This window comes from Cataglyphis hispanica, chromosome 23, assembly GCF_021464435.1.
Source record: "Cataglyphis hispanica isolate Lineage 1 chromosome 23, ULB_Chis1_1.0, whole genome shotgun sequence".
Lineage (NCBI taxonomy): Eukaryota > Metazoa > Arthropoda > Insecta > Hymenoptera > Formicidae > Cataglyphis > Cataglyphis hispanica.
The window spans coordinates 294,197-305,895 of NC_065976.1; the positions used below are offsets into that span (position 1 = coordinate 294,197).

At 31.5% G+C, this 11,699-nt stretch overlaps 1 protein-coding gene across 2 annotated transcripts; it reads right to left on the minus strand.

Moving 5' to 3' along the window:
* Positions 1-14: 14 nt before the first annotated feature.
* LOC126857915 (mitogen-activated protein kinase kinase kinase 4) lies at positions 15-11,565 on the minus strand. Of its 2 annotated transcripts, XM_050607803.1 has the most exons (20): positions 11,435-11,560; positions 11,071-11,325; positions 9,680-9,805; positions 8,993-9,275; positions 8,583-8,774; positions 8,132-8,322; positions 7,551-7,961; positions 7,139-7,384; positions 6,699-6,923; positions 5,887-6,303; positions 4,582-4,689; positions 4,324-4,495; positions 3,783-4,239; positions 3,211-3,576; positions 2,877-3,064; positions 2,616-2,784; positions 2,259-2,381; positions 1,937-2,088; positions 1,478-1,676; positions 15-1,258 (listed from the first exon to the last, which is right to left on the minus strand). In XM_050607803.1, the coding sequence occupies exons 2-19, from the start codon at positions 11,151-11,153 to the stop codon at positions 1,494-1,496; spliced, it is 4,092 nt and encodes a 1,363-aa protein (XP_050463760.1). In that variant the 5' UTR covers positions 11,154-11,325; positions 11,435-11,560; the 3' UTR covers positions 15-1,258; positions 1,478-1,493. The 2 variants fall into 2 exon arrangements, with proteins under 2 accessions (XP_050463760.1, XP_050463761.1); XM_050607804.1 differs by lacking the exons at positions 15-1,258; positions 1,478-1,676; positions 1,937-2,088; positions 2,259-2,381 and having other exon boundaries at positions 2,667-2,784; positions 2,866-3,064; positions 11,435-11,565.
* Between the last annotated feature and the right edge of the window lie 134 nt (positions 11,566-11,699).

Here is an 11,699-nt window from a genome sequence, read left to right on the forward strand (position 1 = left end):
GTTGCGCGTTTTATTCTTCCCGATCGTTTTATTTAAAATAGAATTTCTATTGCATAATAACAAATCATTCACTTCGTGTCTACGAAGCAATTAATATAAGATAGATATAACATTAGAAGCTGCCATTATATATCGTAAAAGGATCTTAAACATACTTATAATTAATCACATCTCATAAACCATAACTAACGTCAAAACTTAAATTTTATATATCTAATAGGAAAATCGGGTTTAATATAATGTGAGCGTTTGATATTTGCTGCACTTAATACTAATTGCGATGTATATATGATCTTCAAAATGGGAAGTGACTTGCGTCTATCGTTCATATACCAATATACATATATTTACAAAAAATATGCAGCATTACGCTATATCTTATATAAACTATAAATGCAAATATAAAATAGAAAATATATATTTTGCTTTTGTCTTTTAAGTAAAATTGAAGAGAGATATATGTTTCTCAATTTATATCTTCATGTACTTAAATACAATATGTATTCCTCCCCTGCTTTGTATATTCCTTTGAACATATGATTCGATTGAACTAGACTTTGTGTATAGATTCTATATATAGATTCTATGCAATTACACTAGATTATGTTTTAAAATGCTTTTGTGGTCTTTTAGTTTTCCAGGCTAAATCACTGAACTTATTTTAGCATGGCTAGCTTAAATAATACGTAATAGACATAAAGATACATAAAGAGTATCTCTAAAAAAGTTGCACTTTCTTTTTTTTTCACCAAATATTTCTTTATAAATTTTACTGTTCAGTCTATTAAAATTTGTATTAAAACAAAATATTTGTTTCCAACTATTTGCAAAGTTCAATTTTGTTATTTATATTTTGCTAGTTGTCAACGTTTAATTTGCAAGAATTTTCAGTATTAAAAATGTATTATTAAACATTTTTAGTACCATCATTTATTAATGTAGATAAAAGAAAGTGTCCCTTTTGTAAAATAAATTTCTTATAATTATATCATAAATTATATGATCACAATAGTACTTACATATTATATACTGATTTCATCAATGGTTAAAGTATTCTCAAATACAATTACCATTTCTTTATATAGTCTGTCACAAATACTATATATTTTTAACAAAATCTCAATAAAACTATATTAAATACTAAATCTCTCAGAAAAATGCAAATAAAAAAACAACATAATATAGCAGATGTCTCATGAAATTCTAACAATAAAATACAAATACTAGTTCTACATTCCCGCAAGAACCATGCTATCCCCTGTAAGAAGAGTAGATAAAAATGATAAAAGTAGATTAAAAAAATAAAGAAATAGAGAAATAATATTCATTTCCGAATGTTATGTCAAATTTATAAAAAATTAGAATAAATTATTTGTGTACATAACAAAGTGTCTGCACAAAAATATATCTCACTCCAAAATCTCTGAGAGAAAAAGATTACTCATTTAAAAGATTAAAATTCACAAATAATGCTCACGTTTTCCTGAACACTCTTAGTATCGTAGCATCATTAAATCAGCATTAACATCCTCGTATTCTCCTAGAGCAAAAGAATGTGCAAGCAGTGTATTCGCAGTCGATCTTCTCTTCGGATCATGCTGCAGGCATTTTTTTACGAGATCTATGCCTTCTGCAGATAGATTCTTAGGAAGAGCTGGTGTTTCTCCCATTCCCACCTTGCAAAAGTAAAAAATTTCGAATTAGATAATGCCAGTGTATATATAAGGCTTAAAATAATTTTAAAAAAGTTTCAGACACACACTCACATACACAAATTCTTGTAAGAGACAATAAAGATAGTTCAAATTTAAATTTCTTAATTTTTAATTTTAAAATCTTAATTTTCTTTAATTTTTATTTTTTACAAATTATTAAAATTATTATATGTATAAAATTGCTTAATTTTATATAATAACGCATTTAATTGCAACATTACCTTAAACATAATTTGATAATTCGAGTCGTAATCCGACCAGGGCCTTCGTCCACTAGCCATTTCAATGATACAACAACCTACTGACCAAATATCGACAGCTCTGCCATGTCCACCGCTTCCTGACTTCATAAATACTTCTGGTGCCATATAAGCTTTAAACAATAAAATAATAATAATTAAGAACTAAATGCAAAAATTAATAAGAATATATTTTTTACATTCATAATTTCTTGATACTTTATTAAATTTTTATAATAACAGTGATATAACAAACTATATAAGATAAATCTATGAATTTTGCTATAATAATTAAAATACTAACCTTGAGTACCGACAAAACCTTGAAGTTCCCCAGGCATTGTCGAATGTGCTTTAATCTGTACCGCGCTACCAAAGTCACCGAGTTTCAAGCAATTGCCTTCATTCGTTAAAAAAATATTCGCAGCTGCAAAAAATAGTGCAATTGTAAAAAATAATTTAAGGCTATGTTCCAAAACATACTCTTCGAGGAAAATTTTACTCGATGGCCGTTCCGTAATTTTTCTCAGCGCTTTTAATTGGTTCCAGGCTGGCCATCGAGTAAAATTTTCCTCAGAGAAGAAATTTTACACAGTTTTGGAGCTCAGCCTAAAATAAAAAATATTAGTTGACGAGAAACTATCTTATTTGGACAATATACTTTTAATATCTCGATGAACTATTCCATGAGAATGTAACGCTGCTACAGCTGAAAGGAGTTGATGAGTATATTTTCTGACCAAAGATTCTGGCAATCCATTGCCGCTACCAGCTACTAAGCTCTCGAGAGTTCCCTCCGCGCAGAATTCCATAAAAATTAGCATTTCTTCCTAGAAGCAAAATTTATATGTTTATAATAATACATATTTATTGCGCCGCAAGTTGACATATCGTGCCAACGATTATGTTACGTTTATCGTACACGATGAATTTCTAGTCCGTAATATCGCACTAAATGTTGATGCTGGATTCCCTCAAATATCTGTAACTCCTCAGCAACACGTCTGATTGCTCTGTGATCGCCAGGTTGCAGTTGCACCTCTTTCATAGCTAGCAGTTCACCTGTTTGATTATTCACTACTGTATACACTTTGCCAAATCTTCCTTGACCTACATAATAAAATTTGTTCATTAGACTAATGTTACAATTATGAATGTTAATTTAATTAACAGCCAATAATAATAATCATTATAAATTATCTAATAACATAAATAATTTTAACGCATACACTATATATAATCAATAAAGAACGTACCTATCTTAATACCTCTCTGCCATGTGAATGTAACTCTTCGCACTTTAATATGAATTCTATCGACTCCTTTTCTGTCAGTGACTTGTCCAATCAGCTCTCGACTTCTCAGTTTTTCATCAAGCTCATTCTCCATTTTTTTGATGGCACGAATGACTCTCTCATTCCTCTGCATACCCTGTTCGGGTATAGTTACTATCACTGAAAGATTTCCATCAACCATGCTCGATGAGCTATGTTTTTTTGCATTAACTAATAATTCGGGTGACTTTAGAACCTCCCGTGGTTTTTGAGAAAGGCTGATGCTCGTAGTTCTAGTGCGACCATGACTCGGCGATGAAGCTCTTGATCGTGATAGCCTTCTTAAATCTGAAAACAAAAAGTATTAAGAATTGTAATAAAATTTTTTTACTTAATCACTTTCATGTACAAATATACAAGATAATTGTTTAACAGAAACTTATAAAACAATGATTTCCTTAACTTCTAAATGAATTTTGAAATCGCAAAAATAAATGGTTAAAAAATCGTAAAAGGATTGCAATTTATAACAAGAAAATCATAGATTACTCTACTTTCTGTCTCCGGCATCGATCCTGCAACCGAAACGGTTCCTACTACATGAGATATACAATGATCCATGCATGTCTTTAATTCCTCAAATTCCTGATCGGTGAGATGTTTTGTATTGTGCGGCTCACATACTGTTATCAAGAACTCTAAACCTTGATTTGCCCATCTGGGCCTTAAGCCGCGGCCACGCTCACATCGTGTTCTCACGAATTCCATCCACAATAATGCAAATGATACTAGACCACGCGCTAGAATAGCTTTTTCTTCTAGTGAAAAGAGTTTGCACATCTCCTTATGAAACTCGAAACCCATCCTGTAGGCTTGATGAAGAATCTCACGGATTCTCGAGCGTAAAGGTGTTTGGTCGCTCTCAATGTTCGATTGTTCCACTTCATCGACATCTCTTTGAAAGTCCTCGATTACCACAGTTATGCGATGCCTTAAATCTAGAACTGTATTCTATAAATAAGAAAGGAAAAGAAAATTTAACTTTTTGTTTAGTTTTTGTAATAAAGCAGTCTATGTATGTACAAAATTCTTTACTTTTAACAATTTCAACGATTCCTCCAACATCTGATCATCGACTGGCCATTTCTCGATATCGCGTTTCAAACATTTGGCAAGATTGATGCTTTTTACGATCTTTTCTCGAGCTTCTACAAACATTCCCTGCCATTCACGACCCACAAATAGATGGAATCTAAACTGTGTTTCACTGTAGAACAAACAGCTATAAAGTATCTAACAATAAGATGTAGTATCTAATAGAATACAGGTAAATGAATTAAAATTATCTCTTACTTGCATGACAATTCATCGACTTCCTTTTCTTCCACATTTTCGCAGATCTCGCGAGTTCGTTCAGTGAGAAATTCATTAACTTGCTTAATCATTGTACATGCAATTTCGCTATAAAAAAATAATATCACAAACATGACAACACAAATTAAAATATAATAATAAAAAATATTAAATAATAATTTAACTTGTCTATTGTTTTATTATACAGTTTTATTTATTCTATTTATTCATTAGAATATCTAATAAATCAACTTTTCTATTAGAATCATTATTGTATTAGAATCATATTGTATATATACAAGAACTGTCCATAAAGAAACCAAACTTAAAAAAAAAAAGAAAAAAAACCGGACCGATGCTGTGGGAAGTTAGACGTTAGATCATCTGCCTTGTGGCGCTCCGAAACTCCGAACACAGCCTTGTGGCGCTGTGTAACTGTGTAGTGATGTTCTTGACGCTCGTTTTTAGTTTACATTTATGATGCCTTGAGATTATTGTTCGGCGTTCGTGGCGGTTTTCTAAACGAAAAAGATGAAAGTTCTTGAAGAACAACGTGAGTGTGTTAAATTTTGTTTTAAATTGGGGAAAACTTTCACTGAGACTTTTAAAATGTTACAACAAGATTATGGAAAGGATTGTATGAGCCATACACAATGTTATGAGTGGTTTAATCGTTTCAAATTGGGCAACAATTAAAAACAATGAAAAATCTGGACGGTCATCAACATCAACTAACGATGATCATGTTGAAAAAGTGCGTGCTATTATCAGGGAAAATAGATCGATTGACTATCCGTGAAGTGTCAAAAGAAGTGGGAATTTGTAAAAGTTCATGTCACTTGATTTTGACCGAAAAACTGAACATGCATCGCGTTGCAACAAAATTTGTGCTACGGCCGTTTTCAAACAATAAAAGAGATTAAGGAAAATTTGCTACAGGATCTACACACTGTTCCAGAAACAGAATTCCAAAAAAACATTCCAACAGTGGAAAAAACGCTGGGAATACTTTGAAGGAGATGAACTGAAATAATATATAAATTATCAAATAAATTTTTTTAAACGAAGTTCGGTTTCTTTATGGACAGCCCTCATATGTAATTATATATATGTATATATGTGTATATATATATATATATATATATATATATATATATATATATGACTAGTAGAAAAGCTAAGACTAACAGAATAATAAATGTTCTAATCAATAAATAAAATATATAGAAAATATATGTAATCATCGTAGTCTAATCATTGTATATATGCAGAATATATGCAAATATAATTCAAAATTTTACTCACTAGAATTTTACGCCAGCAATTTTGTATCCATCACTTATGTTTCCAGCGACGGATTTGACAAACAACCACTCATCCATGATTAGATTCTTGTGAAAGCTATCGTGCTGCACCATGTCTACCCACTGCTGAAGATAATCTAGATAAACTTCGAACACAGCTCTCAGGCTCTCATCGAAATACTTGACGTCTTCCTCAAACAGACTCTCGCAACCGGTTTCATCGCTGGCAACAGCAGCGTGAGAGTGCGCGGCGAACCGGTCCCGATGAATGCAAGCAATCCTGAGGCCCTCCCGAAGTTCCCGCATGAGCTGTCGAACCGACAACGGACTCGGCTGTTCCGGCTTTTGTTCTAGTCTCATTCTTAGAAATTCATGAACTACGTCCAACGGCACGCGCGAGAGAAACACGAAAGCTGCCCTAAAATATAAGTTTACAACATGTATAATTTAATTCTCTCTGCTCTATATTCAAATAAAAAAATTATTTGACAAACTAGTCCAAAAAAGTCTGGTTCAAATTATGTTTAAAAATTCTTTTAAGAAAGAATTTGTCATTTAAAAGTATTTTATGTATATTAATTTCTTTTGACAAATGTAATATTATCAAAAATATAGGCATTTGTTTTGCTTTTTTCTTTGTAGTTTAGTTTAATATAATTTAATTTCATGAATGTCTTAGTTTTAATTTGACATTAAATTTAGTCTAAACCAGAATGTTAAAATTAAATTAATTTTTCAAGATCTGAGCCCAAAATTTTTCAAGATCTTTCCCAAAATTGAGAAAATGTTTTAAGAAATAAATTGTGAATATACCTATATGATGGCAAATTTAATTCCTTTGCTTCGGGACTCCAAATGCCATACCGTCGTAGCTCTCTGTCACCTTCGTATTCTTCATTTGCATTGCTATCACATCCCTCGCAGTTATTTTTTTCCAAAGTTAATCTTGCTTTCCTCAAGATAGATGTGTGCAACCGATCCAGGAAATTCAAACTTTTTCTGAGACCTCTCGTTTTCAATACATCCTCAATATACTTTCTGAATATACAAACAAAAATTTTCATTACAATTCAGATATTTATATCACATAACTAAATTTAAAATTTTATTTAATTGCTTTGAAGTAAGATACAAAAAAATTTATAATAAATTTTATAATGTCGAAAAACTATTTAATATAATACATTTAAATCAAAAGCATTTAGATATTGATATACTAAAATTAAATATATCTTTAAAAATTCAAAATATACCTGTAAGCGTGTCGATCAAATTCAACCAAGTAGAAATCGAGTCGATCAACGCTTTCGTCTTCCACATACGAGAACGAAATTTCCGGAGTAGGCGGCAATGACTGCGATATAAAAGATAAACCTCCTACTGAATTATTGCTATTATTGCTGTCAGAGGGACTGGAAGTTTCGTCTTGTTGAGGTAGCTCGAATCGCACCATGGATTGTCGCTGCTCCGTAGAATCGACGGTATCTGAGGATCGCGAACTAAGGATAGAAACAATTGATTATCTAACTACGAAATTTCTATACGCATGAAGAAGAATTCAAAAATATCTTCTCTATCCTGGATAAGCATAATACTTGTTCATACGGAAATTCGGAAAATATAATTCCAAGTTATTGGGAAGATAATGCGATTCAAATAATGTACCTTATACCGGAGTCGTTGAAATCCTCCTGTTTTTTCTTGCTGTGCAACATCATGAGCAATCTGCCTAATATCTGTAATTTAAGCCGATGGTGTTTCGTCATGTTATACCAGAGGCACATAGCTTTCACCCTATCGGTGAATTCTGGGCTCTTGTATAACGGATAATTAGCGGCAAACGCTTGACAGGATGGATATAAGGCTTCCGCTGCTTCCAGACGAGCTAGTAGACCTTCCACTTGTTGTAACGCTTCTCCTTGTTCACGAGCGCATGCACGACAATACATGGAGAGGCAACCTGGACATACACCCAGTTCGATGTTCGGACTGGAACCTGAATTTGCGGATCGATCGCTCGCAATGTCGCTAGGGCTGACGCAATCTCCCTCTTGCGCATTCGCCATGGAATCGTATCTAATGAAACAATAATTGCGTTTATATGCACATATATTGCTATTATTTTTATATCTTGCAAACAATTGTTAATATATATTGCGCACATCAATTTTCGATTTCATGAAGAAAATATTTTCCGTTTTGCTCTTCTGAAGTATCTTGAAAACTTTAAATATGTTTTTGCTCACTTGTACTCCATTATTTCTGTAAGTAGAGCCTCTACTGCCTCGCGTTGACGGCATAAATATTCATCCTGCATCATTGGACTACGATCTGCATGATGTGCTTGTAATTCCAACCATATCAGATCTTTTAATTCATTTTGCCAACTGGTTTCTTCGTGACTCATTTGACGGCGACAATTTCGCTCCGTACTCCCCTGTATTAAAAAAAAAAAGATTTTATATATACATTATTTTTTTAAAATCTTGATAAATATATAATATAAATCTTAAATATAAAAATTTCATTAACACAATAAAAAATAAAAATGTAATATATCTTAAAGATAATACAATGTTAACTTCGAGTTTATTTTATAATATATAAAAAAAATTAAATTATTTTAATTTGTACATTTGAGTTTATTAATTAAATCACACAAATGTAAGTTTTATGTGCTATAAGTTCGATACTTACTAATTTAATTAAAAATGAAAAAGTGTCATGAAATATTTCTCTCTCCTTCAAACTTTGCGTCCTCGGCGATTGCGCGTTTAAATTTTCTTCGTTTATCAACACGTTTTCTTTAATGATTTCTCTCTCCACCTTTTTTTCTTCCACATCAACTGGCTTAGACCGCAAACAGCGAAATCTATTTCTAGTCTCAATCTGTGAAAAAGAGTATATTTTTACTTGACAATATGCCAAATGTGAACAATAAAAGAGCTTGCAAAAAGATAAGAGTATGGAGTTTTGTCTAGAAAATTCAACACAAATTGAGTAATCGCAATTTTAATTGATAGATTAAAAATATACAAATCGCAGATATTAAATCATTGTTTTCTAAATGCAACTAATAATCAAATTTATTTTTTATTTTGTCGAACCTTGATTTGATTTGGTGTCAACACCATCGCCATGTCGCCATTGTGTTTCTCGGCATAATTGTAGGCAGCTTCTACATCAAGCTTCAAATCTCTTTCATTGCCGCGCAATAGTTTCAAAATCCTCTTGCACTTTCTGCTGCCTTCCTTCGCATCTTCCTTTGTCTCGTTCTCGCGATCTTTGTCTGCTTTATCGCACATTTCGTTGAAAATAATGGTATCCAGGGTGTTACGCCTACGAATAGTTGTTTTCGGCCGAGCTTCCTTTTCTATCAACTTAAGATCACTAGAAAATGACAAAAGCTAAAGATAGCTTCAGATACTTTGTAGTTACTCGAGTGACAATTAAATTAGCAATGACTTGATATTGCGAAAAGTACTTTCAGTAATACAATATTCCTTTATTTTCATTGTTAAAAATAATTCTTTTTCATTTTTCATAATTTTTCTCAAAAATATTATTCTACATTTCCTTAAAATTATATGAAAACATTATATTGTTTATATTTTACAGTATTACTCTAACTTCAATTAAATTTAACATGTTGCAAAATATTTATACAGTTATAATTATTGTCATGAAAAGTTACATTGTGTTAAGAATGAAATATTTGTATGTAATAATTATGTATTCTCACATATTATTCTTAATAAAATTTCTCGTGCGGATCTGAAATTTCAATCACGTACCTGCCTGAAAACTTTTGTTTCATGTGTCTTTTCTTGCGACTGAGTCGAGTCCTGGGTGGAGTTTGTCCGTAAATATCGGACATCGCGTGCAAGGACTCCTCGAATTCGTTCGACGAATCAGCCTTACTGCAAACAAGATGTTTAATCGAATATATATTTCCGCCGGAAAGTTTGTCGCTGATTATTATGTCGGGGAAATTCCCCAAGACAGGATGTTACTTTTAAAATAAAATATTATCTTCTAAAGAATTATATTCATCTAATTTCTCATCATATAACTATGTGATTTGGGAGATCATTCAATATTTTAACATATATTATGTGGAAAACATTTTATTTTTAGATGTGAAGCTACAACATATTTATACAAATGCTCAAATGTGAAATACTTTGATGACAATTTATTAAAATGTTTTTGTAATATAAAAAAAAAATTTCAATTTTAAACCATTAATACTTATATTAAAAAGCGCTATTTTTTGTATTTAATGCAAAATAAGTATTTAACTAATCAGATTGTAAAATATTGATTCTTAGACAATTCTCCTAATCTATGTTAATAATATAATATTAATAGAGAGATAACAAACTGTCGTCAAAATTTCAAATTGGAACGTTTATATGAATATGTTGCTCATTATACCAAAGAGATAGCATAATTTTCTTAATATTTATTACAATAATATCTATCAAATTAAGAGTTTATAAATTTACATCAATTTACAAAATTTGATTAAAAGTTCTATTTAAAATAGATTTGAGTAAGGGTTCCTAATTCTTCTCTTGTGCAACCATTATATGTATACATATCATTCAAGAGAAAACTCATATGAATACAGAAAAGTGAAAAGAAAAGATCCTTTTTCTATAATTTTTCTATTTTAGAAAAATCTTTAAAGGAAACATAATTAAACATAATTATATAATTATGTGTATGATGTAATTATAACAATGTGTAAACATATTGGAATCAATTAGCCTCAAGAAATGATAAAGAAAATAAATTACAAAAAAGATAAATTACAAATTCGTGTACTGACAAACGAAAATATGTCTTGCATGATACAAATTGCCAAGTTTGCAGTCAAGAATTCCTTTCGCGCCTTGATTGTCGAATTCGTTACTGCGATACAGAATCGTCGCGCACATTCGCAAAACAGGCAACGGACATATATGGTCGACGAAATGCATTCGACACACATTCAAAATGATGAATGTCCAATTCACTATTACGTTAAAGTATCAGCTAAACCGCCGGAAATAATACGGCCGTTCCTTGGCCTATGTAAACAAAGAACATTTATATCGCTGATAGTGATGTAATGTGGGCGCCGGTTCTTATTATCGGCAAATTATGTGTCATGGAAGCCACGTGCTACCCTGACACCCACCTGCCATAATCGGGGTCCTCGTCGTCGGAGAACTCGCAGCCAGGGATTCTCGTGGCATGATTCGATTCGATGAGACGCGACATTCTTCACACTCGCACGAGAAACGCGCACAGCACGACGTCTTCGTTTCTGAATATCATCGTCGAAGCGCATGCGTCGCGTGCTGTTGACATTTGACGAAGATTACCGAACAGCTATTAAGGCGGTAATATTTGAACGTGTTAAAGAGCGAAGCTTACGATCTTTTTAAAGTTCCTAAAAAGATTTTATAAAGTTCGATTAATATGATATTTCACACATAATATACATTTTAATTTAACTCAAAGAATATTAACATTCCCTATTATTACTGATTGATACTTACTTGCAAGATCGATTGTCGATATCTCTAAAATGACGTTTCAGTTTCCGATTACAAATCTCTTCGATGATTTTCTTTAGACATCATTCCTAAAATATTTTACTTTGTTCTTGTCTTATTTTTGTATTTATATTACATATAAATATTATTTTATTAAACTTTTGCTCAACTTTCAATTTTTATACTGCATTATTTGACATCGCTGTAATTTATCTTGAAAAAATTTATATATAGGAAATTTCAATATAATGGTCCTAGAATTTCGTTT